This window comes from Scardinius erythrophthalmus (genome assembly GCF_964197995.2).
Source record: "Scardinius erythrophthalmus genome assembly, chromosome: 19".
Taxonomy (NCBI): Eukaryota; Metazoa; Chordata; class Actinopteri; order Cypriniformes; family Leuciscidae; genus Scardinius; species Scardinius erythrophthalmus.
This window is the reverse complement of record NC_138239.1, coordinates 13,983,836-14,010,433: the sequence shown is the minus strand read 5'-3', so window position 1 is coordinate 14,010,433 and position 26,598 is coordinate 13,983,836. Positions and strand designations below refer to the sequence as shown.

The 26,598-nt window shown below is 36.9% G+C and overlaps 2 protein-coding genes across 3 annotated transcripts in view; both read right to left on the bottom strand.

Annotated features, from left to right (window-relative positions):
- The window catches only part of scfd1 (sec1 family domain containing 1), an 18,718-nt gene extending 2,135 nt beyond the window's left edge, over positions 1-16,583 (bottom strand). Inside the window, exons 1-21 of one of the 2 annotated variants that reach the window (XM_081394537.1) lie at positions 16,107-16,583; positions 15,125-15,195; positions 14,911-14,999; positions 14,740-14,830; positions 14,503-14,625; positions 14,247-14,334; positions 14,052-14,141; positions 12,672-12,727; positions 12,100-12,185; positions 11,717-11,816; positions 9,896-10,035; positions 9,014-9,104; positions 8,855-8,928; positions 7,651-7,732; positions 7,434-7,530; positions 5,411-5,481; positions 3,817-3,896; positions 3,630-3,692; positions 3,470-3,545; positions 2,054-2,107; positions 137-189 (exon numbers count right to left, since the gene is read on the bottom strand). In XM_081394537.1, the coding sequence (XP_081250663.1) occupies positions 137-189; positions 2,054-2,107; positions 3,470-3,545; positions 3,630-3,692; positions 3,817-3,896; positions 5,411-5,481; positions 7,434-7,530; positions 7,651-7,732; positions 8,855-8,928; positions 9,014-9,104; positions 9,896-10,035; positions 11,717-11,816; positions 12,100-12,185; positions 12,672-12,727; positions 14,052-14,141; positions 14,247-14,334; positions 14,503-14,625; positions 14,740-14,830; positions 14,911-14,999; positions 15,125-15,195; positions 16,107-16,137 (1,706 nt within the window). In that variant the 5' untranslated portion in view covers positions 16,138-16,583. Of the gene's footprint in view, positions 1-136; positions 190-2,053; positions 2,108-3,469; positions 3,546-3,629; positions 3,693-3,816; positions 3,897-5,410; positions 5,482-7,433; positions 7,531-7,650; positions 7,733-8,854; positions 8,929-9,013; positions 9,105-9,895; positions 10,036-11,716; positions 11,817-12,099; positions 12,186-12,671; positions 12,728-14,051; positions 14,142-14,246; positions 14,335-14,502; positions 14,626-14,739; positions 14,831-14,910; positions 15,000-15,124; positions 15,196-15,886 lie in introns of both variants that reach the window. The other variant, XM_081394538.1, reaches the window with a different exon arrangement.
- Positions 16,287-26,598, bottom strand: g2e3 (G2/M-phase specific E3 ubiquitin protein ligase). The gene is made up of 14 exons (XM_081394536.1): positions 26,138-26,598; positions 25,906-26,003; positions 24,519-24,620; positions 24,312-24,436; positions 23,060-23,222; positions 22,867-22,973; positions 22,506-22,622; positions 22,272-22,396; positions 22,044-22,152; positions 21,254-21,555; positions 20,939-21,120; positions 20,664-20,836; positions 19,715-19,926; positions 16,287-17,474 (listed from the first exon to the last, which is right to left on the bottom strand). The coding sequence occupies exons 1-14, from the start codon at positions 26,196-26,198 to the stop codon at positions 17,227-17,229; spliced, it is 2,124 nt and encodes a 707-aa protein (XP_081250662.1). The 5' UTR covers positions 26,199-26,598; the 3' UTR covers positions 16,287-17,226.

The window sequence follows — 26,598 nt, the reverse complement described above, 5'->3', positions numbered from 1 at the left end:
AGACACAGGCGATTTAGAATTCCTCCATGGATCAAATGCCTTTAACATAATATTTAAATACAGTGGGACCAAGTTAAACACAGGGATGCATCATTTGAAAATATAAGGAGCCTAGTCTTCGTCTTCAGTGTCCTACCTCTCGCTTCCGCGAAGCATCTTGGGATCAAAGTATCTGTAGTCATCCGTCTCCTACAAAAATCACAACACATAACATTAGGGATTACAGAGCGCGTAAGCAAATTAAGGATGAAATAACACTCAGCGCACCCTCCCCACATCACCACCCTAAAAACCACCTCATCTATCTATATTAAATGCTTATCAAGATCTAATGCTTCCCAGCAACCATTCGTCTGAGAACCAGAAGCCTCAAACAGTAAAATGTCCTCCAGTTTGATTTAAAAAGCAAGATTATCATCTCTCTGCTTTGAAGAGTCCTGACACAAATTGAGGAGAACTGTCTCTGAGGCAGGGGCCAATGGCCTCCTACTTCCTCATCCTCTGTATCGGATGGGCCAAGCCTGTCTCTTCCCCCACGGGACCTCAGTCAGCCCGGCCTGGCAGGCCTGGCGCTCTGGTGCATACTTAATTCTGGGAAGAAATGCTTTGCCGTCAACTCACTGAAAGAAGAGCCCCACTCCACATCCAAATGCTAAAATGCTCTAGATTTTTCTGCTATCGGTTTACCCTCACTGGGTAGCAAAGCTCAGTATTAATAGTGAGAGCCGAACACACTATTGCAACCTGGTCGCACAGGCCCATCTGCAAGGACTATCTGACGAGTGGAGGAGGCAGGAGATTCTGAAGCACTCAGCTGCCCAGTGTCCCCAACAACAGCCGTATTGTGCAGAGCACTGAAATTCCAGTAGCTGAGAAAATGATAATACGGTTATGTTCAATTCAGGTTTATGGGCAGTGAAGGGGAAGCATTTCCAGTCGGTAACGGGATACGGCAATCTGTCCACCCCAGCTTTTAAGACCGAGAAGATCAGAGGGACCCTGAGGGTGTTTCAGACGGAAAAAAGGTCTTTATGTCAAGGTACGAGAAGGGGAATCTAAAAGGCCACTGTTACACAAGTGAATGATTGCAAGAGCTTATATGTTAGCTAGCTGTCTCAATTACAGCGTTTTATATTTAAAACACATCGGGATAGTTCTTGGAAGAGTGCTTAGGGAGAATTCAAGATGTCTAAATAGAGAAGAGTCCTATTATGAGGGCGCTGTCACAGATTTGCCACATCATATCCTTTGTGGTAATTCCACATTTATAAAAAAAATAATAATAAAAGAAATTCAGCATTAATCATTCCCCCCACACTGTGCCGGCAGCTAGTTGATTTCAAAGCATCAGGAGAAATTTTCAAAGCAGATTTTTCCTTTAAGGTGATCCAACAATAACTTCAAAACGACCAGTGTGTTCAAATAACTGATGCTTTATATGCAGACAATGAGATCCTTAAACCTTAGCAGAGCACAATCCAATTATTGCTGAAATAGCTTCGGCTTCTGTACAGACGCCCCCCAGTGCAGCGCACCTGAGGGGTTTGCACCTCGGTTTCACCTCACAAAGGTGAAAAGCCCAAATGGACTCCTTCCAAATCCCTTAGCCCTAGAAACGTAATATATCATGCTTCGGGTTTGCTCACTAGAAACCCTCTCCCTCTCTCTCTCTCCGCAGGTGTTCCCCTGGCTGAGACATTCGCATTAACCGTGCAGCTCAGATTGCCTGGATTGAAGTCTCGGCACACTCAAAGAGCCTCTTCAGTGCCCCGTTCAGAACAAATTCAGTGTCCCATAGCGCTGCAGTGTCATATGCATTCAATCACAGTAGGAAGTAAAGCAGTCAGCCTTGGTGATGCACAATAACAAGTGTACACTGGACACAATGGTCTTTAAAGATTTTTGGATTTAGACTTTTAGCTAACAATCGGGAAGATATTAATTACTACAAGAGTTTCATACTAATATAGCAGCCAAACATGTTAATATTTGTGCTTATGAGGGAGAAGTTAAAACGATGTAGGGAAAGGGAGAAATAGACAAGAGCGCTCACCGGGTTTGACTTCATTTCCATCAAATTGTCCAAGATGCGAGTAACTGGCAAGTTCTATATGAGAGAAAAAATAAAAATAAATCAAACAATCAAAATAAACCCCCCAAAAAAACAAGCCATGTTTGCTTAGCAATTTATCACACAAGAGCCACAAATACCACAAAATCAGTAGTTCTGAAGGAAAAGTGCCTCTCTCAACAATCATTATCAACAAAAATATTGAGGTCAATAAATCAAAATGCACTTGAAATATAATCAATATGGCAACGTGTACAAAACAGTTACAAATCTGTCAAACGTCGGAAAATTCCTGTTTATTTGTACGTATCAGCTGTCAGAAGGTCCGAGATGTGGTTGCCATAATGTGTCGCTATGGGTTTGCGTCTTGCTTCAGACTTGACAGACAAAGTGGCATTCTGACACCACTTGCTGGCTAACCACTATTCATTTCATTCATTCTATAAACTATTCATTCAAATTTCTATTTGTTGTAATTATTCTGCTCACTGTAAAAAATAAAATACAAGGTGTATATGTTAGTAGTAGTAGCAAATTCATTACTGTGACTAGACAGTCTAACTACAAAAGAGACCGAGAACCGCGGACCATATATGTCTCTCTCAGGGAGTTGATTCAATTAAACTAAATTAAATATTTAAAAATATTACAAAATGTATCGATGTGTGTCATGTATAATACCCCAACCAAATATGATGTGGCACAACAAGCTAAAATTTCATTAGACAATTTGAAGTGGAGTGGCAATTTCCCAGTCTTATTCGTCATAAATTGGTTAAAAGCTGTATTCTTTTCCATTCACCTTTGTTAAAACCTGAAACCAGACAGTGGTTAAAATAGTCCAAATGGACAGAAGAATGTGCATTTGTGGAGCGATTTGGATCTGAGGGTTGTCTCATTTTACAATTGAATCAGTCACTTAAAAATCAGATGTGAATTGACTCCAAAGTACTCTGAAAACTATGCAGCACCAGAAGTTGCATTAATGGTAAGTATTTCAATTTACTCTTATTTATGTACTGCATATTGATTTACCATTTGATGAAACTATCATAGTTGGTTAAATTAAGTCCAAGTGCCCTAAAGCCCTATTATGTGAAACGTAGGCTGTTGGGCTATTAAAACGCGCAAAATGGTGACGTGACATGGCCTGTATTTATGAAATGATCATATAAGATTTATAGTGAAAGATGGAGATGCCTTTCTAGGAGATGCCCCTTCTTTACATTTGAGCCCCTGTCTCTGAGGAACTCTCTACCCTGGTAATAACACACACATCCTCAATAAGAGGCACAATTTTAGGTGTAAATCGTTAAATTTAGCTCATGGTAGTCAATGCAGAAATGGATGGCTTGTTAATTCTTTTTTTCCTTAAGTGTAAGTGGTTATAATACTCACATGTTGTTTCAGGACCAGATTTTTCACCCCCTCCATCACAAATTGGGAGCCAGTGTTCATCACCCTTGAGAACAGTCTGAAAAAAGACAGGCCACTCCATTAAAAACACATCAACAAAAGGATTCACATTTTGAGAATTAAATTTGGTGTAGCCTCATACCCCATTGGTTTTACTCCAGTGCTCCCATAATTGGCTGGCGTTGCAGCCATCTTGGTGAAAGCTCTGGAAAATAGGTCATATTAGTTTGCAACACTACTGTTCTCATTTTTCTGCTGAATTTAATGTAGTAACTAGGCAAATGTGACAGCGTGTTATGGTGTGTTTGTTGACAATGGCCAGAACTTACTTCCACTGCTTTATGTAGTTAAGTGAGGATAGGTCGCAGCTTGCATCAACCATGGCTTTCTTGTACTGTTCTAGATCAGCCTAAAAAGAACCAAATGTCTTTATTCAACACTCAACTCTCAAAGATGAAAACAAAAATCCACCATTCAAGAGGAGCTGTTTTTATAGAATGAAGGATGACATATAGCTCAAAAGCCATAAGCATCCATCAGGGTGAGGAGAAAATCTCATTCCTGTTAGAGACATACCACATGAGTGAGAGGGCCATTTTCATGTCAGACAACCTAATTACAGCCTCAAAAAACAAACACCAAATTGGCTGTTTTTGAAGTTTAAGCAAATACTCAGCCAACAATAACCCACGCTGGTTCACAAGGACACAGATGAAAGAAATGATACCAAAAGACATGGAAAAATAGTTCAAACTCTAAGCACACCATTCTGTTTTTGGAAAGTCAAAGCTTTTACAGCCTGCATTGATAAACATAATAGAGAGTGACAGTCAGCACAGGTCAGTGTGCTTTCTCCAGGGTTGAAATGTGGTCACTTGGACATCGTCCATCCCAGCTTGGTCCCACGGTTCCGTCCTCTCGCGTCGGAAGTGTACACAAGAACTCAAAACTTTCATTTGTATGGCCGTTTAAGAAACATCCCACAGAAAAGATCTTGCCATTAGCTAAACAATCCTGCTTTATCAAGGTACAAGAGTAATAACACTTGGCTGTGGCATCAAAGGGTGTCAGTGTTCCTCAAATCTGCACTGCATGTGTCCCAAAGAACAACAAGGCTTTTGAAGACAGACTCTGAAAGTACAGTTTAAGAACCTGGGCTGAGCTTCATAGGAAATGGACAGAATGTTTTTGGCTCCATGTGTCCCCAAACAATGAAATCCATGCATTTGCCACTGATTATAATAAACTGTAGTGTTACCGAAAGTGCACATCAGGGTAGCCCACCACAGCCATCCTCGAACCTACGTTTTAGGATTATTTATCTAGTACTCTTAAAGGAGTATCCTGGGTTCAGTATGAGTTAAGCTCTTTCAACATCGTTTGTAGCATAATGTTGATTATAACAAAAAATTATTTCCACTTGTCCTGCATTTTCTTAAAAAAATTATAAAAAAAAGGGGACAGAAAGAAGCAAAAATCTGGGTAACAGTGATGCACAAAGGAAATGAAAGGTGCCAACCCATAAATATTAAAATACCTACTGTTTCAATAGTACAGCCACAAGATGTAAACAATATGCGTACATGATTTTATTGTGAACAAATTGCTTAAAGTTATATCCAATTTTACACTTTTGTTGTCATGACAACATTACGCATAAAATGACAAGGACAAATTCACTGCTTCATTAATACACAATTTTTAACAGAAAATGTTATGTCAGTGCTTCCATACAAAAGTAAGCCACACAATTCGCTTTTGTTGAGTGGTAATCAATATTATGCTGGAAATGCTGTCAATAAACTTAACTTGTGCTGAACCCAAATTATTCCTTTAAGGTTGCTATGATCTGTGATGTTTCTTATGGGATATAGTTTATTATGATAACTACTTGATCATGACCGTGGTGGTGTGGGGCCTTACCTCAGATGGGGGCTGCTGGGAAGTGATGTAGTAGATCAGAAACAGCCTCATCTTATCCTCTGCTGTTCCAGCTACCAATAAGAACAACATTTATACAGTCATCATGCAAATGCATACAGTTACTTTAAATTCAAGAACTAGTAGAGTTTGTTGAAACAATCATTGCGCTCTTCGGAACAATAAAGCATTGTGTATAAAAAAAAAAACTGATCACTATCATTATAGTAGGTGGGCATTCCTGTGTACTCATAAGAAAACCCATGAACCAACAGAGGACCCTGTGGAGATTAAGAAACAGTGTCCTCTTGAAACCTCACAATGCTGGCAGGAGAGAAAACAAATCCCGTCCTGTGGTAGCATCACAGAGAGCCTTTAGAGTGGGCCGCATCCCCCTAGGGATGTGATGCATTTCAGTCCGCTAAGCTGGAAAAATGACTGGATGAGGATGAGGGGGTGGGATAGGCTCTCATTAGGGGAAGGGGGTATGAGTTACTCATTCAATTAGTTTTGTTTGATCTCTCCGGATGGGGCTGCTCTTGGTAAAACAAAATTTTATGACAGTAAGGCAGTATGCCATGCTTTGAGGGATATAGTGGTGTTTGGATTACGGTTCAAGCTCAAAGACTATCTGACAAATCAAGGCTTATTAAAGCAATAAGCCACTTGAGGCCAAGCGTTACAGAGGTTTTACCACAATTATGGGGTTTAGTCAGGCAGAATGTGTAGTTTGTCATGGTTGCCAAGCCACATATTAATCAAAGATCTTATTATTGTCATCATCAATATTATTTCTATTACCTAGCAGTATTATTATTGGTTTGTAGCAACTTGTTCTGGTAGCATAAAATTCAATGAATGTGCAGTCACCGATATTGCATATTTGCAATGGCTTTGGGTAGGGCTCTTCCAATCAGATATTAGAGTACTGTTCACATGGGATTGTTTTTACCTGTGGGCATTTCTACAGGGAATTGTATATAACTAAAAGACACTTTAATGTAGGGCTGCATGATATGGGGAAAAAATCTGATAAAAATGATGGTCACACTTTATATAAGTGTCTTTAACTACAATGTACTTATATAAAAAACATAAGTACAATGTGTACTTTTTGTACTTATTGTGTCCATGTTGTTTTGCAAAACACTTGTGCTCCTATTGAGGTGGGATACGGGTAAAATGGGACAGGTTTGGTGGTATGGGCAGGTTTAAGGGTAAGGGAAGGGTCAACAGTGTAATTATAGATATCATAACAGAAATTAATTTCGGACGTAATTATATGCAGGTATTTTTAAACATAAGTACAATGTAAAAACATGCATGTACACATTAAGTGTATTGTAACAAATGATTAATTTAAATGTTACTACACGGCCTAATATAAAGTGGGACCAAAATTACTATTATCAAAAAAAAATTATCATAATAATAATAATAATAATAATATTATATTTAAGATGGGAACCTTTAAAGCTTCTCTTGTTGACAACGGCTTTAGAACTGCTCACTGCAAGTTTGGGAAGATGCACGTTGCCTTCCCAAATGCATGTTAATAAGTGACCCAAACTCAGAGAGGAGTTCATGTGGAGCAGCATTTACTGCCAACCAAGTCGCTCTGAGAAACTAAAAACACAAGATCATGAGCTGCTCAATTGTGAAGGAGCACAGTGCTGCACTTCACTCTGGAACATCCAACGCATATATTTATTCATATATACATCACAGCCTTTGCGCTTGGATAAGTCATATTGCTATTTCAGTTTTTATTTTGTTTAATTGTGCAGCCCTAATGTAATCTTTACTAGCATGAGAATACGCAGAGCAGAAAAGGTCTGAAATATTACTGAAATGGCCAATTCGGACAAGATTAAAATCACAGACAAGCTTTGGTAAATCTTTCATCACCCCACCTCCCTGTATGAAACTAATCCTGTCCAAATAGGGCTTAAGGTTCATTATCACAGATCTGAGATGGAACTGATGAGACTATTAGCCTTGAATGTTTAACACAAGGAAGACTCACCATCAGGATCACTGATAATGTCCAGCAGGGATTTATCGAGCGTGGATTTGCTCATAAGCTTCTCTTCGTACTCGAAGTACACATCAAGCTTACGGCTCTAAAGACAGACAGGCAAATTTAGAAGAAAAATATGCAACTCTACCTCGCAGAAATAATATAATGTGCTGAGAAAATGTAACCTAAGAGATGAAAAACATTTTTCTCATTGAGCACTGACCTTGATGTGGTCCAAAACTGCTGTGGCAACATTGGTGTGGAGGTCAATCAGTCTCTTCTTTTCCAGGAGCTCAGGAAGAGAACTGTTTAGAGAGAGAAGAGCACGCTGTTATCCTACTCTATACGCGTAGGGTCAGGCAGGGGTTCAACGATAGGCCCTTTGTGAGTGCAATGACTAATACATATGTATAATATCTCTCATGCAATATGAGACAAGTACTGGATGTAATTAGATTATATAATGATATTTTTCATTTGCATAATTTAATAAAAACTGAAATATATTTAAATGTTAACTAAAATGTTAAAATGTTATCCATCAGTTTTCAAACCCACATCATTTGAATATCAAGACATCGATGTATGTCATAAAATAAAGTGCACAATACACAATATTATTTATGAGAAGCAAAGGTCCAGCAAGTACACACGTTTCTTGGAAAACTCACACTACCAGAGGTTTTGAATGCATCATTGCTTTCCAAGAAGAGGGAGAACACGCTTCAACATGCTGTCTGTTAGAGACGATAACGTGCATAATACATAAAGCACATGAGTATAAATGTATTCTTCACTTGTTAAAATTTAATCAGAATGATCAGGGAACTGAGTGAAAAACTTGACATTGTTCAGTGCATTGGATTTGACAGACATTTTTTTATCCACGAACTATGCATTCTGATTTTCATTCTGACATTCCTGATTTGAATATTTTCAATAATTTTCTATTCGTGACTGAATTTATTTCCCCTTAATTTTGGCAATAGATGAACTTTAAATAAGCAATCTTGAGATGAGTCCCTATAGACATCCATTTTGACCCTCATATGCTGTGTAATATATATTATAAACTTGACAGGTGTTTTTTTATTAAATGTAGTTTGATCACTACCTTTTCAGTTGTTTAAAAGATTAAGGTAGTTATAAAAGTTTAATAAAATAAGTTGACATGATTTGTTACATTTAATGACCCCTTAGCAGATTTTAAATCATAAGCAAAATATATTATAATTTATATAAATATTATTTGAATAGTATGCTTTACATTTATATTAATATTATTTATATAAATATTTTCAATTATATTTCCAGCACTTAAAAAATCCATCCAAATTAATATGCACATGTTAATAATTAACGTTCAATACATCATACTGGTACTTTACGCAAAAATACACGATTACTTCCTAGTACAAGGAACTTACCTGACGGCTGAGGTAAGTTTGGCAGTGTTATCTGACAACATACTAATGGCTCCATCATCCTCCCCTTCTAAGCCCTTTGAAGAAAACCACATTTATCTGTGTTAACCAGCATGCAACAATTCCTTCATATATAATTTAGCATCAGCCTTATCAACCTACCATGATGCTCTTGAGGCGTTTAACCTCATCCTCTTGGGCTCGATATGTATCCAGTTCCTCCTGCACGGCTTCTGCAACCTCAGGGAATGGACTGAAATGGTGCACAGAAATCAATTAAATGCTTTTCTGCAGAGGAGGCTAAAAATAAGTGTCATTAAGCTGTTGTAAATAAATCTGTATAATCTGCTGCATAGAGTCCTGAAAACAGGAACGACACTAAGCAGTTTCCAAAACACCGAACTGATGCAATTTTGCAAAACTTTTAAACATTAGCAAACATTCTTAAATATTAATGAACACTGTGACATCTGACAAACCAGATGAGTGAATTAAGACAACTAGGAATGCTTTCCTATCAAGCATTTACATGTTTGCAGTTCAGTTGGTTTATTAAATGTCCTTAAAGGGATAGTTCACCCAAGAAAATGCTGTCATGTCATTACAAACCTGTATGACTTTCTTTCTCTGTTAAACACACACACAAAAAGATATTTTGAAAAATGTTGGTAAGCAAACTGTTTTGTTGCCCACTGATTTCCATTGTATGGACAAAAAAAAAAGGAATACAAGTTTGGAATGACATGAGGGTGAGTAAATGATGACAAATTTCCTTTTTGGGTGAACTATCACTTATTTAAAAACTAGGACAGAATAAGGTCTCTGGAAACTTATTAGCAAAATGTAGAGAAGTAACAGTCAAAAGCACTTCCATCAGACACATTATTTCACAGTCATCAGTTTAATAGATTTCAAATCAGAATGAATTATATTTATAATAGATACTAAATGCTTGAAGAAAGAAAAAACAATTAAAACATTTATTAAATGAACAATAATTGCCTTAATTTGGATACATGATTTTTATCAGCAGGAGATATTTACCTTCCTTTGTGTTTTTGCCAAAATCTGTCAGCAGCAGTGAGATCATAGCTCTTCTTGTTTTTCTTTTTGGGTCGAGCTCCTGCTGGGCTGGCCTCTGACCCTTGAGACTCCTCCACACTGACCCGGTTCAGGTGGAAGTCCTGATATAGTGCATAATGTTGGTTAGGCAAGGCAACAGAACTGAATCAAAACACAATACAGGACATAAAACACAATACACGCCAATAACATTTTACTCTGAATAAAAAATATACAGTGCTGCTCAAAAGTTTACACATCCCTTGCAGAATCTGTGAAAATGTGGATAATTTTAACAAAATAAGAGGGATCATACAAAATGTATGTTATTTTTTATTAAGTACTGTCCTGAATAAAATATTTTACATAAAAGATGTTTACATATAGTCCACAAGACCAAAAATAAATGGCTGAATTTATAAAAATGACCCTGTTCAAAAGTTTACGTACCCTTGATTCTTATTACTGTGTGTCATTATGGATGATCCATGACTGTTTTTTTTTTTTTTATTTTTTTTTTATGGTTGTTTCCCTAGTTTGTCCTGAGCAGTTAAACTGCCTAATGTTCTTCAGAAAAATTCTCCAGGTCCCAAAAATTCTTCAGTTTTCCAGCATATTTGAACCCTTTCTAGTGGGGACTGTATGATTTTGAGATCCATCTTTTCACACTGAGGTCAAAGGAGGGACAACTATTAAAAAAAGATTCAAACATTCGCTGATGTTCCAGGAGGAAACACGTTGCATTAAGAGCCAGGGGGTGAAAACTTTTTGAATTTGAAGATCAAGGTAAATTGTACTTATTTTGTCTTCGGGGAAACATTTAAAACAGTATTTTCTGTTGCTTCCGAAGTGCAGGACTAAATGAAAAGGAATTGGACATCTTCAACCTGTTCAAAGGTTTTAACCCCTCGGCTCTTAATGCATTGTGTTTCCTTCTGGAACATCAGTGAATGATTGATCCCTTTTTAATAGTTGTGTTTGAGTCCCTCAATTGTCATCAATGTGAAAAAATGGATCTCAAAATCATACAGCCATTGCTGGAAAGGGTTCAGATATACAAAAGATGCTGGAAAACTGAAGAATTTTTAGGACCTGGATGATTTTTCCGAAGAACATTTGGCAGTTTAACTGCTCAGGACAAACAAGGGACTCATGAACAACCATCACAAAACAAAAAAACAGTCATGGATCATCCAGGTAACGACACACCATATTAAGAATCAAGTAATATGGTAAACTTTTGGAAATTTGTAAAAAAAAAAAAAAAAAAAAAAAAAAAAAAAAGAGTAAACTTTTGACCGGGGTCATTTTTATAGTTCAGCTATTTTTCTGTCTTGTAGATGTGGACTATATGTAAACATCTATTATGTAAAATATCATATTCAGAACAGTAAAAATAACATGCATTTTGTATGATCCCTCTTATTTTGTTAAACTTATTTAGATTCTGCAAGGGGTGTGAAAACTTTTGAGCAGCACTGTACATAGAATAAAATTCCCTTTAGCATGGCAGCGCACTGCTGCCATACAGGGAGTTGAGAAAAGCATTTTTGAGACGGTGGAACAAAATACCAACTTGATTAATGATCACTGGCACAAAAAGCAACCCAGCACGTACATTCCACATTTCATGAAACCCCTTTATCATACATATGATAACTGCAATAACTTCATCTTTCCATATGCCACAACTTGAAACTATTTGAAGTTTCCATTTAGGGAAAAAAAAAAAACATTAACACTAGTAGAAAATAAAGGAGTATTAATTGTGGGTCATGTAAGGATATTTTAGGTTCTGCTCACCAGCACATCATGAATGAGAGCCTGATACGTCCATGTGTGGTGGAGAGGAGTTGCTAGATCCAAGTTACGATCGGCAAGAACAAACAGAGGCCTCTGGAAGCTGTGGGAGAGGTGGAGGGAAAGATGGGAGACTTTTTATGGCCCATTTCTACATCTTTCTTAAGATGTCCTAGTATAATAGAGTCTGTTAGTCTATTTATCCATCTGTCTGTCTGTCTGTCTGTCTGTCTATCCATCCATCCATCAAGATTTGTGTCTTGGATTATGCTTTTATAACAATAATAAATAGACTAAATACTTTACAGAGATTTATGGCTAAAACTAATATACATATTCTCTTCATATCAGTTGCATGGGGGTTTGCGAGTGTGTTTTTGCTCCACCTGAACTGGCCAGTGCCCATGGTGTCTCCGGTGAACAGGCTGTTACGAGCATCTCGCAGATTCTCTCTCAGTTTCTTGTCAAGTTTCTGTGATGAAAAAGTGTTAAATCAACATTACTAATATTTCCAGTAGAAACGAGTTGTACAATATGTATAAAATAAATTAATCCAATAACCTGAGCGACAGGTGTTAATTTTGTCTCATATTACAGTGAGACATTCTTTTGCTGAAACTAATCATCTAAAAGTTCAGCACTCTAGTGAAAGCGAGCCAAGGTTGGACTGAGTCCCACATACGGAACAAAGAAGAATTCTGTACCATCAGTGAAACTGAATTAAGCGACTGTATCAGTTTGCACGCTGTGCACATAAACTAGAGTATAAAATGTACAAATGGACTGCAACAAAGAGATTATGTAGGGGTTGAGGTGGTCATTTGACCACAGCCATTCCATAATACTCTATTTCTGAATTCGTAAACCCCTCTTTACTGAGCAGGAGTAAACAAAGGTGTCTCGGTCTGTTTAAAAAGAAATTGAGGAACATTAAAAAACAGAGCAGTGGGTTTCTTACCACGGCTACCATTTCGGCAGCATTCCCTCTTGGACATCGGATTATTGGGACAGCACCTATGATAACAGGAAAGCTCACTGTTCTGCCAATAGGAGGGTGCATTAAATATCTGCTCACAGGCTCCCAAGACACACATAATCACATTTCAAAAACAACAATACAGGCTTGATCAATGTACTTAATTTGAATTGTGAAGTTTCTGCCATATACAATTCTAGTAGTCGTGTAGTATGTAAATAGACCTAAATGAAATATTCAATGCGTATCTAAATGTTTTTGTCTTTTGAGAAATATACAGAACAACATTGGGAAGGTTCTGCCACCCAGTGGCTCTTTATGACAGTTGAGAGTTAAACTAATGGCTGTAATGTGAGAATTAGTATAAAAACGGCTCTTTAATTATGATTAAATATTAGGTCTTTAATCATGAATACTTCATGTACCACGAAAGAACTCTGCCTTATTAGAGGTCAGATGGATTATAAAGAAACGAATATCCCCATATGAGGAAAGGATTGTGTCTTAGCACATAAGATTTAGGGAGCAAGAAAAAATTTAGTATTTTCCATTTCTGTGCTAAAGCATTTTTAAAGGTGAAGGGTGTTATTTTTTTCGGATGTTAAAATATTTTGTCCTAGGCCAGCTTAATATGCAGACATCTAGAAGTAATTTGTTGTCTGATTCCCCTCAAGAGTGTAAACAAACACTTACTAACACTGAGTTAGTGGTGGGAATTTCATGTTTGGTCAAACAATGGCAGACAGAGGGAGTGATTGGGAATCATTAACCATTATTTTATACTATTTCATTTGGTGCTAATAGTGGCACAGAAATCTTTAAAAATAAATGCTTTAACTCATAAGTCATTATTTACAATACACTACTGTTCAAAAGTTTAGGGTCAGTTTTAATAAAAAATAATAATACTTTTATTCAGCAAAGAAGCATTCAATTGATCAAAAGTGATAGTTAAGACATATATAGTGTTACAAAAGATCTCTGTTTCAAATGAATGCTGTTCTTTAAATTTCCTATTCATCAAATAACTGCTTTCAACATTGATATTAATAGAAATGTTTCTAGAGCAGCAAATCAGCATATTATAATGATCTATGAAGGATCATGTGACACTGAAGACTGGCTGCTAAAAAAATTCCGCTTTGTCATCACAGTATTAAGTTACACTTTAAAATACATTAAAATAAAAAACAGTTATTTTAAATTGTAATAAGATTTAACTGTTATGTTTTGATCAAATAAATGCAGCATTTGTGAGCAGAAGAGACTTCTTTCAAAAACATTTAAAAACATATTACTGACCCCAAACATGGCATGGCAGTATATGTGCATGAAAGGATTAAAATGTGTATCATTATTTACCAAGAGTGACAAAGAAGCAGAAGAGGCTATCCACTATTGTGTCCATTATGCCCTCCATGTCTGTGTCCATGATATCTGGCTTATTAATTGCTGAGGGAACAGAACAGAAGCATTATTAATAACTTTGTTTAGATTACAAATTAAATGAATAAACAAGTCAATAAGTCAATATTTGAAAACAGTCTAGCAGCTTACCATGATAGGAGATGTGTTCTTTGTTTTGATTACAGAGAATGAACATATCATCTTCAAGTGTGATGAAGTTCAAATATTGATCAAATACCTGAGGAGGGACAGAACAGTCTGATACTTGAACTGCATAATACAAATGAACAGTATGTTATTTGCCTTTTCTCAGGAATTTATAGAGCTCTAGCAGGAATTAAAAGCTCTAGCAAACTGATTTGGACATACAACTAACATTCACAATGAATAAATGTGTTTGACTTACTTTGGTCACCTGGTTTACAGCATTAGCTGTTAGAGCAGCACTTGCTATGTCCTCCAACTTGCTTCTAGAGATTGCGGAGATGAAGTTCAAATAGTAGGACTCATATAATTGGTTTCGTAAGTCCTGTGATGGTGAAAATAACCAAATCATTAGTTTTGCAATAGTGTGATCTTCACAAATTGTCCTGGAACGGGACTGACAAAAACACTAATTCAGTTGTTTAGTTCACATATTTACTTGACATATCCTGTCAACGTTCTCCTCTGTGGGCATTACAAAGTAAACGGCAGGAACATCTGGAATGGGGTCGCGATCTGAGTGCAACAAGCTACAGGAAACAAACAAAATGTAAACAATCAATCTCATTAAATCCCTGATTTAAATAGAAAAAGTATTATAGGTCCTCACAGGTGCAGAGTGATGCCCATGTCTCGTAACTCTTTCACAGACAGCAGAGGAGATATGATGTCTTGGCCAAAGCGATCGTAAATAAGTACCTAACAAGAATTGCAAAGGGTGAGTGTGCATGCAAATCAGAACTATAAAAGCATCACTGAGTCATGTTTAAAAAGCACTGCATAGTGGATGAGGAAACCCCAAGGTGTTTGTTCTGTAGACTTACCTTCCATACCGGCTCAGCTGCTGTGTTTTTCAGGGGTGGCGCATTGAAGTTAAGCATTCGCTTCAGAGCAGCTGAAAATAAAAACATGAAAAATGTATATTTTAAATCACTTCTATCACTATTTAAAATATCACAAACAGACAAATATACTTGTTTGTGATTTAAAGGACTCAGTTCATAAACAAATCATTTTAATACAAGATACATTTCTGATACCAACATACTTTGGCAGTATTATATCAGAAACACTTCATTTTCAGAATTAGCCAATGTATTTTAAACAACAAATTATCTACTGCATATTCATTATGACGAATAACATTTTACATAATCATATTCTAAATTTTTATGATATGCATATGAATCTAAATTCTACCAACACACAATACAATATTTGTAGCGAACACTTGTGCAATGTTCACACGCTGCTCATTAAATCATCTACTGCATATTCATTAAGACGAATAACATTTTACATAGTAGCAGCTGCACAGCGACTGTCAGTATCCATAAATGACAATGACAACCGTAAAAATAATAACCTCAGCATAAAAACTGTACCCATGAAACATTAAGTTCAACCATGATTATACTCTACCACAATATATTAAGCTTAATAGTTTTCGCTGAGTGAGTTTAGCTAGCTTGTTAAATCAAATGATGGGTTCCTTCTGAAAGGTAAAAGGGATATTAATAGCTGTAGATTTCATAAACGAGCTGGTTGACTGTACGTAGTCATAAAAGCACAAATGTTTATTTAACTATTCATGCTGGATAAGTCCTTTCATCTGTTAACCAGCTGCTAGATGAACAACACGGTTAGCATCCACAGCTACACTGACAGGACTGTACAATTTCAGCTGTTATGTATTCGGTGCTAATGTATGTATTTTAAATAAATACTATTTAAAAAAAACGCGTGAAATTCATCAACATCAACAGCACTGAGTGTTTCAATATAAATTCAAACTTATGGACAGACCTGTCTGTTTTTCCCGGATGGAGGCCGCCATCTTTACTGTTTATGCAGTGACGACTGCGAGGGTGACGTGGCGACCAGCGAACCACTGTCAGTATGCAGAAACGCGCACTCCGACACATGATCAATGGCATGAGTTATTGGGAAATGCATTTTTTTAAGTGCAATGTCTCAAGACTGGTTAAAAAAAGACACACTATTTATTAAAAAAATGCCAAAAATTAAAGGTCCAGAATCATTTAATAAAGACAATGGAGGAAACACAGGATAACAAAAGTAAAAAGTGTAATAAGTTATGATATACAGAGCTGACAAGTTATCATGCACTCTCAAACTACATCAGGAGAAATACAAACTACTCAAGAACAAATGCAAACCTGCTTTTCTATGATTCTAACATGCCTCTCTGGCACAAACAGTAAGATCATTTAACTCATTAACAACTAATTAATTTGTGGTGAGGCAGCCAGCTATTGTGGCAAAAAGAACTTGCAATTGCACCATCTTGTGGCTACCGGGAAATTGCATCCTTATTATTGTGAACTGTTTTTGTATGAAAAAACAAAATCACTGCTAAATAACTATGCTTTTCAGAAGAACACAAAACATTATCTACTTAAGAGTTTAATCTTTGGAAATGCTACTAGCTAAAAAAAAAAAAAAAGAAGTGTGTGGCTGATAAATTCAGGCCCTACTCCATTTATGAGCTACACATTCAAGTTAATGCATGCACTTATAAGCCTACACAATTGTTTTGAAAATACAAAGAACAGACAATCTTATGACTTCTAAGATTGTGTAGTAGAACATGTATTGATTTGTAGTTGATGCCCCAATAGAACGGCTTAAAGCAAAGCTGTCAAATTGTCTGTCGTCTCTGTTGAGTGATTCTAATGTACTGCTACATAACTGAAGAGTTGGCAACACCTGGGACTACTGATAAATAAAATGAGGAGCAACTATGATCAATTAATGCTAATGTGAGTTAGGTTGAAAAATACCATATGAATATGTATAATACTCATTAACCCCAATAAATAGACTAAGCATCATTGTGGATCATTAGGTAAATGCACACCATGAGTCTACTGAAATATCCAGTTAGGAAAGATGGTTGTTTTTTTTAAATGTCCTGCATAACTGAGAATTGACACACTGTGTAATCCAAATGTTTCTTGAAGAGCTCATAAGAGGGTAGTATGGGCAGAATGAGATGATTGGCATCACAGTGGCTCTGGGGAAAGGCACATGAAGGGTCTGGTGAGCTGAAGAACGAAATAGACGGGGTGGGTTTGAATCCAATGGACGGAACCAAATCTGCAGCAGTGGCGAATGTTAGGATGTCCTCAAGTGATGCTGCACACCGACCCTCTGGAAAACAAGAAAAGGGTTAAAGGAACACTCCGACTTTTTGGGACTTTAGCTTATTCACAGTATCCCCCAGAGTTAGATAAGTCCATACATACCTTTTTCATTTCTGTGCGTTCTGTAAGTGTTATTTGACGCACCCACCGCTAGCCTAGCTTAGCACAAAGACTGGATGTAAATGGATAAGGGTAGCATACTAATCCCAATAAGTGACAAAATAATGCAAACATTTTCCTATTTACATGTTGTGATCTGTATAGTCACAGCGTGTACAAATAACAAGGCTATATGAGACAGAGACCATTTTTAATCGTATAAATACTAGGAACTATATTCTCACTAGGCGTAGGAGCACAGCTACTTGGGCGGAGTGGCTACTTGGGCGGAGTGATTAGCGCAGCACACGAGACGCCCTGACTGTTGATGGTTCCGTAAACAAAACAAACGTGACAGACTAGCTAGTAGCGAACGCGACTCGTGATCATGGCTGACTTTGAGGAATTGTCAGAGGAATTTTACTGTGTATCAAACCAAGATCCAGAACCATATAGTTTTGAGCCAGAATACACAGACGAGGAGTTACAAACTTTGGAAGCTGTAAGACAAGATGCCGAACAGATTGATGTCGAAGGGAGAATCAGAACGAACACGGACTGGTGGTGTAAATGTGGAACATGCCAACCTATGCCGACAGAAACCTAGTGCCTTTGTTGTAATGAATGGGACCGGGTATTGCCATCAATGTCAAGGCTTGATGAGTGATGACAATCAAAATATTTGCGTCACTACCACGGAAGATCAACTGGAAGAAACGCCCCATGCCGAGTGAACCTAATGGTCAGCTGTCCACCAAGTAAGTGATTTTGTTATAATGATCATTCATAGTACAGTGATAATAACAATAAAGGGGATACACGGAGCCTCTATTCACGTAATAGTGTCACTACTAAGGTTACATTACATTAGCATGGCACTGTTACAGTATGGCTAATGTTAGTCATCTCAAAACATAATGGAACACTTACCGCAGCAACAGGTGATTAAATTTGTCCTGTCTTTATTATCGATGGGATGACTGTATCCTTTAGCACACGTTTCATGGTCCGTGTGGCAACTTGCATTTTTTCAAAATAGTCGTCTATAGTAAAATGTTCAGAGCAAACGAAATACTTCTTGATGCTGTTTACAGGTGTGTTTGGATCTAGGCTACCCAAAACAAGTAGCCATCGATTCATCAGGTCAGCGTTTTTGGTTGGAATTCTATGAAACATCATAGTATTACCTGGTCTCCCCTGTTTATTGTCGCAGCTCTTTACAATACAGCGAACACCCATGATTGTAAACTATAAATTTACTTTCTAGTAATTGCTGACTCTATTACTCCAAATCTGAGCGAACTCTCTGCTCCTCACCACAGGGCGTCTCGTGTGCTGCGCTAATCACTCTGCCCAAGTAGCTGTGCTCCTACGCCTAGTGAGAATATAGTTCCCAGTATTTATACGATTAAAAATGGTCTCTGTCTCATATAGCCTTGTTATTTGTACATGCTGTGACTATACAGATCACAACATGTAAATAGGAAAATGTTTGCATTATTTTGTCACTTATTGGGATTAGTATGCTACCATTATCCATTTACATCCAGTCTTTGTGCTAAGCTAGGCTAGCGGTGGGTGCGTCAAATAACACTTACAGAACGCACAGAAATGAAAAAGGTATGTATGGACTTATCTAACTCTGGGGGATACTGTGAATAAGCTAAAGTCCCAAAAAGTCGGAGTGTTCCTTTAAGATCATGCAAATTACAGCTTGTTTTCTAACACATCTTAAAGTCACGTGAACTGGAAGAAGCAACAGATTTTACTTCAGTGCTATGACGTATTTCCAAGTGAAACGGATATTGAATAGAAGGCAGGGTTTTATTTTATCCATCTCTCTCGCTCATAGCAGACTAATGGTTGGAGGGGATTGGTTAAGCGTTCCAAACTGATGGAATGCCATTCCAGACCGGAAGTAACTTTTCAGATTTTGATTAAAGATAACCATGACAAAAAAAAGAATTCTGTGTATTATCTTGCACGGATTAATTGTTCACCTTAAGACCAGTAATGTGTGCTAAAGTAAATAGGGCAAATTTTGATTTCATGAGGACTTGTCATATTCTATTATAGATTTTATGATATACCTAAGAATCTAAATTCTATCAACATACAATACAATAACATATTTTGTAGGGAACATACCATCACACTCATGCAGAAACTGTTTCCAATAGTTCATTGTTGTGTTTTCTTTTGCTTGTCGCTCTTTTTCCTCTGAAAAGCGGGCAGTAAAGAGCTCCATGACAGATTCAGCCGTCAGCCTCTCCACAGGCCCACAGAAGACTGAATAGAAAGACTCTGCACACATCTGAACCTGCTCAAACAGTCCTAGGGTCCTCAAACCTTCACGAAATCTGGCAATATAAACAAGCAAATAAGTGAGCATTTACTTACGGTGTGGAAAAAAATCAGGTATTGTAAAACGTGTATACACTACCATTCAAAAGCTTGGTGTTTGTACGCTTGAAAGAAGTCATTTATGCTCACCGAGGGTGCATTTATTTGATCAAAAATACAGTAAAACAGTAATATTGTGAAATATTCTTACCATTTAAAATAAGTGTTTTCTGTTTTACTAGATTTTAAAATAATCCTTCAGAAATCATTCTAATGTTGATTCGCTGCTCAAGAAACATTTCTTATTATCAATGATGAATACAGTTTTGCTGCTTATTTCCGTAAAAACAGTGATACTAAAGCAATGCACTTGCAAAAAAGAAGAAAAAATGCTTTGCTCTCCTCTGCTCTAGCTTGTTTCCAAATCTAGCTTTCTAATAAATGTGGTATTGTATACTGCCAAATATTGCCGGCTCTATGACACTTTTTATAATCTATTTTAAGTCACTTTGGATAAAAGCGTCTGCTAAATTCATAGATGTAAATGCACTTTTTTTTTTATCCTAAGATGAATTGAAAGTTAAAAAAGAACAGCATTTATTACAAATAGAAATCTTTTGTAACATTTTAAATGTTTTTGCTGCCACTTGTTCAATACATTTAATGCATTCATATTAAATAAAATATGTATTTGTATAATTGTTTTATAGATGTTAAAATATATGTAATAACACAGGCAGTTTAGGGTACCAACCTCTGCAGAGGCAGCTGTAGTCTGATGATCAGGTAGAAATTTAGTACATCCTCCACCAACATGTCCTTCTCAGAGAGTTTGCTGATCTTTCGCCAGCAGCCTGCTGCTTCCAAGTATTGTGACGCTGACTGCATTGCATGTCTAAGCTCCTTCTTTGAGTTTGCTTCTGCAATCTAAAAGTGCATTCAGAGTTCAACAACTGTTCGGTTCATTGTAATCATGTGTCTCAATGCAACAGCAGTTTTAAAGCACAATGTAAGAACAATATAACTCACCTGTCTGATTTTGTGTGCAAAAGCAGTGTCTCCGAGGTCTTGTAAAGTAGGCCTGTAGTTTGTGGGGTATTTGAACAGGCTATGGTAGAGGGCTGGAGAGAAGAAGCCCAAGGGAGGACCTCCGTGAATCAAAGAGAGGGCTAACAGACAGCCGACTTCAAAGTAGAGATCATCCCTCAGAGCTGTTCACACACAACAATTATTAGTTTTGAAGGTCACCTAGTTTTGAAGTTGTCAGGCACTGTATTAGTCTGGAATGGTATATTTTCAAGAAAAATAAATTAAAACAAGCTTGAATTAAATAATCTGTTCTACCTTTTGAGTTCAGAGCCAGGTTTTTAACTCCATCAGGTCCCTCAAAGATTTCTGACATCTGCAGCTTCGAAACAAGTCGCTTGAGAAAGCGACGCTGATTCCTAATGTTGTTGTTCAGTTTGTCTTTGGAGAATTTCACAGAAAGTGTGCAGCAGGGATTAAAGTCACTTTGCCGCAGAACCTGCAGAGCTGCTTCCATCACCCCATCATCATCTCCCACTAGCACTTCTGTGGACTGCTGCAGTGATATCTGACAGGCCAGATCCATTAAGACCTCTGGAGAAGTGGCTGGCACACGCTGCCTAGAAAAGGAATTTTTCACATTTTCACGAAAGGTGCTCAAAATAAAGCAAAAATGATGATTCAATGGATCAGCTTAAGTGTGTGTGTGTGTGTGTGTGTGTGTGTGTGTGTGTGTGTGTGTGTGTTGAAACAGATTCTGCAACCCCATGGAATTAATGGATGTTGGGTTTAGGTGTTATGTTGACGGTGGAGAAGAAACTGAATTCAAAAATCTAAAGGAACAATAAAAACTATAATTATAATTTATTATTGCTAAAATTATTATTATAAAAAAAAAGTAATTAATAATACTTTTATTTATATAGAGTTCTTCATTACATTTTACAATCACTATACAATGGCAAACTGAGGATGGAATGAGCCTGAAATTATTTCTGTGATAATTAACAGCACACAACCTCTATGGTATAATAGTCCAGAGACATGAACTTATAAACAACCCAGAATATTACCGACTCAACCCATATTCTATTGATTAGGCAAGTACCTTTTAGTGATGAGTGAAGAGTGAAAGTCAGAGATGTTTTTAAACAGCCTCTTCCTCTCTTGCCTTATAGCCAGCGGTGATTCAACATGGTTGGGCAATTGCACTGACTCTGGCAAAAAACAAACAAACAAACATATAATAAAAGGCAGTTTACAAAAGGTGAAGTATGCAACTATGGATTAATTCTACAAAATAAGCAGATATTAAACAATAGTTTAGAGAGCTTACTGTTTTCCTCAACAGCAGCTTTACAGTCAGCACAAACCCAGTCGGTGTCGTAAAGCCTAAGGTTGGAGCACTTTCGATGAGTTCCCCTGGATCCACACAACTTACAACGAACAATTTCAAACAACCTGTGAAGTAAAGTATTTGTAATTTTAATGATAGTTAGAATCCTTTTCAAAAACAACCCGACAATCAATTTCATTATTTTAGAATGACTGAATAAAATGCTGAAATTACCCTGACTGTGAGCTGTGTTTACGACCCTTGTGACTTAGACACTTTACAGCATCGCAGTGCTGGTACACTTGCAGCAACTCTCCAAATGCATTTTCCTCTAGTTCCCATGATGCATCCCTGAAAAATATACAATATATTAACATATATAGTAATGGAAAATTAATAAATATTTATAACTTATTGTCTTGTGATGCCAAAATGATGAGGGAAAAAAACCCATACACACACATATATAGATATATAAATTAATATACATATACATGCATACTTCACTGCTGGCAGTCCAAGCCAATGAGAATATATTTTTCACTCAAACTTAAATCTCTCAAAACAATATTAGAAGGAAATAAATTGTATTTACCGCTCTGGTATATATATTCCCATTCTGAGCATTTCCTGCTGAAACTGGTCCTTGTTATTGCAAAGTGTGCATTTGAAGAAAAACATGGCAGCACTGTGTGCATAATGCTGGAACAAAATAGTTAAGAGCCAGACTTAAATTTCTAATTCCAGATCTTCATCTTTTAATATGTTTGAATTTGTGGCACAATTACCTGTACACAATCCCTGTGAAACCAGCTTCCATGACACGCAGGACACTTGAGGACATTGTAGGAGAGGACAGACTCAATGGGCTCAAGACAGACGGCGCAGGAGAGGGGCAGACTGGGGCTGGAGACGCAGGACTGACTAGGTGCATGTTTTTTACAGAAAGACCTGCAAATAATTGCCATCATGATCAATACCAAAGATGAGAAGCCTGAAGAATTAAATTATTGGAAATTGAAAGGACATTACACTACCATTCAAAAGTTTGGGGTCATTAAGGTGAAATATTGAAAGAAATTGATTTTGTTTTAGTCAAGAAAAGTGACAGTAAAGACATTTATAATGCTATAAAAGATCACAGGTCCTACAAAAAAGAAATGTTACTTGATCACCAAATCAGCATATTTGAATGATTTCTGAAGGATCAATAGAGTGGTGCAGGGGTGACTTTTTTTTTAGGCCAAAAGCAGAAAATGAGTTTGCATTTTACCACTTCTGGTACCATCGTCCCGAAGTCAATGGGTTTTTGGTTACATGCCTGAATTAAGGTCTGTGTTGAACAAGTTCAAGATATTTTCATGTTTTTTTCTACAACATAAAATACATTAGTAAACCACATTGTGATTTTTTTCAAGCTTTTACTTGTCTTGAAAAAAGTGGTTGCTAATAAATGGCTACATGGGACTACAGAGGTTGTCAGGGACATTAAACAGATACATACAATCACTAGCCCGATTTCACAGCCTTATTGTGTTTATAGTAGTTAAAAACTATTATAACTGGAACTTTAAGGGAAAATGCTCTTAAAGAGCTTAGTGATGGTGACGCTGAAGTCATGCAACCAAGGTGCAGTTTGTTTATAGCCTATATTTAGCTTTTGACTTCTAGTGATGGTACTATTTACGCTTCAAAAATGATAAAAGTTATGTTAATTTGCGAAGATTTTCACAATGAACAAAACGTACGAATCATAAGCTTTTGTTAATTACAGACCTTATTTTCTGCAATAGTTCAAAAGCCATTGGAAAAATTGTATTGGGTTTTTGTCAAGGGAACCAGTGTGACGCTAACTTCAGAGTTGGCCAACAAAAATACGCCATTCCTGCACCACTCTATGGCTGCTGAGCTGAGCAAAAGAGACTTCTTTAAAACAAAAACAAACAAAAAAACACTGAAAAAGCATCTTTTTTCTTTTTTTTTTTACCAAACTTTTGAACTTTTTTAACTCAAATTTTGCATATCACAAGAGACACTTACGGAAACAAGCCAGTAAACTGGAAAATAAACTCCTGCTCTACTCCACAAGGCATGTGGATCATTTGCCGACAGCTTTTGATGGAACACCCCACTGATGCACCAACCTTTTTGCAGTGCATGCACCTCTGCAAGTCAAACAGTGACACAGAATCAGTGACATTTCTGCAGTGTTAAATGGAACACGTCAACAGTCAAATGTGTGTTTACCAGCCTCGAAGATCTGCGGATCTCCTTTTTTATGTCATCCACGAGAAAGCCATGGACATCTTCATCCTCCTCCCCTCTCTGACATATTCCACTGGACATCAGCTGTAAAATTATATAGAAGAATAATTGACTCACTTTTATGCATGAATTAAGATTTTAGTGATGCCTTCTACAATTCCTCTACATAATAATACAAGCCAAGTATATTTGTATAGCGCTTTTCACAATACAGATTGCATCAAAGCAGCTTCACAGTATTAAATTAAAATAATACAACAAGGTTTGTTTCTAGTGAAATTTATTGATTGATAAAAATTAAATTAAATATTCCCAAAACATCCCCAACTGAGCAAGCCAAAGGCAACAGTGGCAAGGAACCGAAAAAACTCCATCAGGTTGACCTAATGGAGAGAAAAAAAAAAAAAACCTTGGGAGAACCCAGGCTCAGTCGGGGGCCAGTTCTCCTCTGGCGTTTATGAACTAGAGACCGGATTGCAGTTTGAACTGTAAGATTAAGAATATTATATGAATGCCTGGCTGAAGAGATGCATCTTTAATCTAGTTTTAAACTGGGAGAGTGAGTCTGAGCAACGAACAGTATCAGGAAGACTATTCCAGAGTTTTGGAGCTAAATGTGAAAATGTTCTCCCTCCTTTGGTGGAACTAGATATCCTAGGTATGACCAAAAGCCTCGAATTTAGTGATCTTAAAGAGCGCGATGGATTATAGGGCGATAGAAGATCCGTTAAATAGACTGGAGCTAAGCCGTTTAGGGCTTTATAAGTCAGTAGCAATACCTTGTAATTAATACTGAACTTTATAGGTAACCAATGTAGTGATGATAAAATCGGTGTTATATGGTCATATTTTCTTGATCTAGTAAGAACTCTAGCGGCTGCATTTTGGACTAACTGTAGCTTGTTTGTAATACAAAATAAAGCTGTTAACTAGATTTAGAAGTTAACAACTTTCCTGTTTGAAAACAAATGTGAATTAAATACAATAAGCAGGGTGTGATATTAAGCATTACCATAAAAGATTCATGGCTGACAGAATTTAGAAATAACCAAGTATATGTGTGATCATCTAGGGTAGATTTTTTTTTTTTAATCATTAAACTGCGGTAGTGGGAGGAGTAAAATGTAATACATGATAAAAGACAAAATAACAATAAGAGATAAAGACAGTTTTGTGTAAAATAAATAGATACTATTTAACTACTCCAAAATGAAATGTATTGCACAAATACACATGATCATCAACGTCTGAAAAAGGTAACAGACGTCGATGACCATTGTTGCAATAAGAGCTGTCAGACACTTCACTCAGACAACAGTAAAATCCAAAGACTAACGTTAAATGTAATTTGGTGATTTCTCATTCTCACCAGACAGAAATAGTGGACAGTCAGGTTGTGTTGTTGGAGGGTGATCTTCTCCCCATACTTCTCTGGAATGTTGTCGGACCTCTTGCAAAGACTACAAACTAAATGACAGACACAAAATTCAGTTGACGAGACTGTAAAGAAATATTCTGGTATATAGGTATTTTTCTGATTATTGTTATTATCATGACGAAGAAATTCGTTGCCACGTAAACTTGGAAGAAAATCAACTTACTGAGGTCTTTGTCGTCCTTAATCTGCTTTATTTCAGTAGTCTCCTCTTTCATCGCTTTCATTATTGTGTATTAGGCAGCGTCCATGAAGTAAAAAATTTGCGAAATTTTAAAATGGCGATTTAAAGAGCTTTTTAATTAGCGTTCTGTTGCTACTGGCTTGGCTAGTTCAGTAACCGCCATTAGACCCACTTTTCACTCCTTAAGATAAAAACACATGCTCCTATGTAGTCGGTTTTTTAATACAATTATATTTGTCATTTGTTTGTGTGTAAGAGTGTAAATAGCATGATACAAATTCAAAATTCCCACTGGCCGTGAAAATCCGCCTCTGCTTGAGTTTGGTTGGTTGAATTCAAATCAAAACTGGGATTTCCTGTGGGAGGGTCTCTGTGCTGCGGAAACGGTGCGGAAGACACGCACTACGCAACTTCCGTTTATTCTACAAAATAAAAGTGAGCAC

Excerpts from the sequence above, each read along its gene's own strand:
- g2e3 (XM_081394536.1), bottom strand. The coding sequence starts at position 26,198 with ATGAAAGCGATGAAAGAGGAGACTACTGAAATAAAGCAGATTAAGGAC. Across the intron at positions 23,223-24,311 it reads CAGTTTACTGGCTTGTTTCC|GTCTTTCTGTAAAAAACATG; the intron begins GTAAGTGTCTCT and ends AATTATTTGCAG. Across the intron at positions 22,974-23,059 it reads TTCACAGGGATTGTGTACAG|CATTATGCACACAGTGCTGC; the intron begins GTAATTGTGCCA and ends ATTTTGTTCCAG.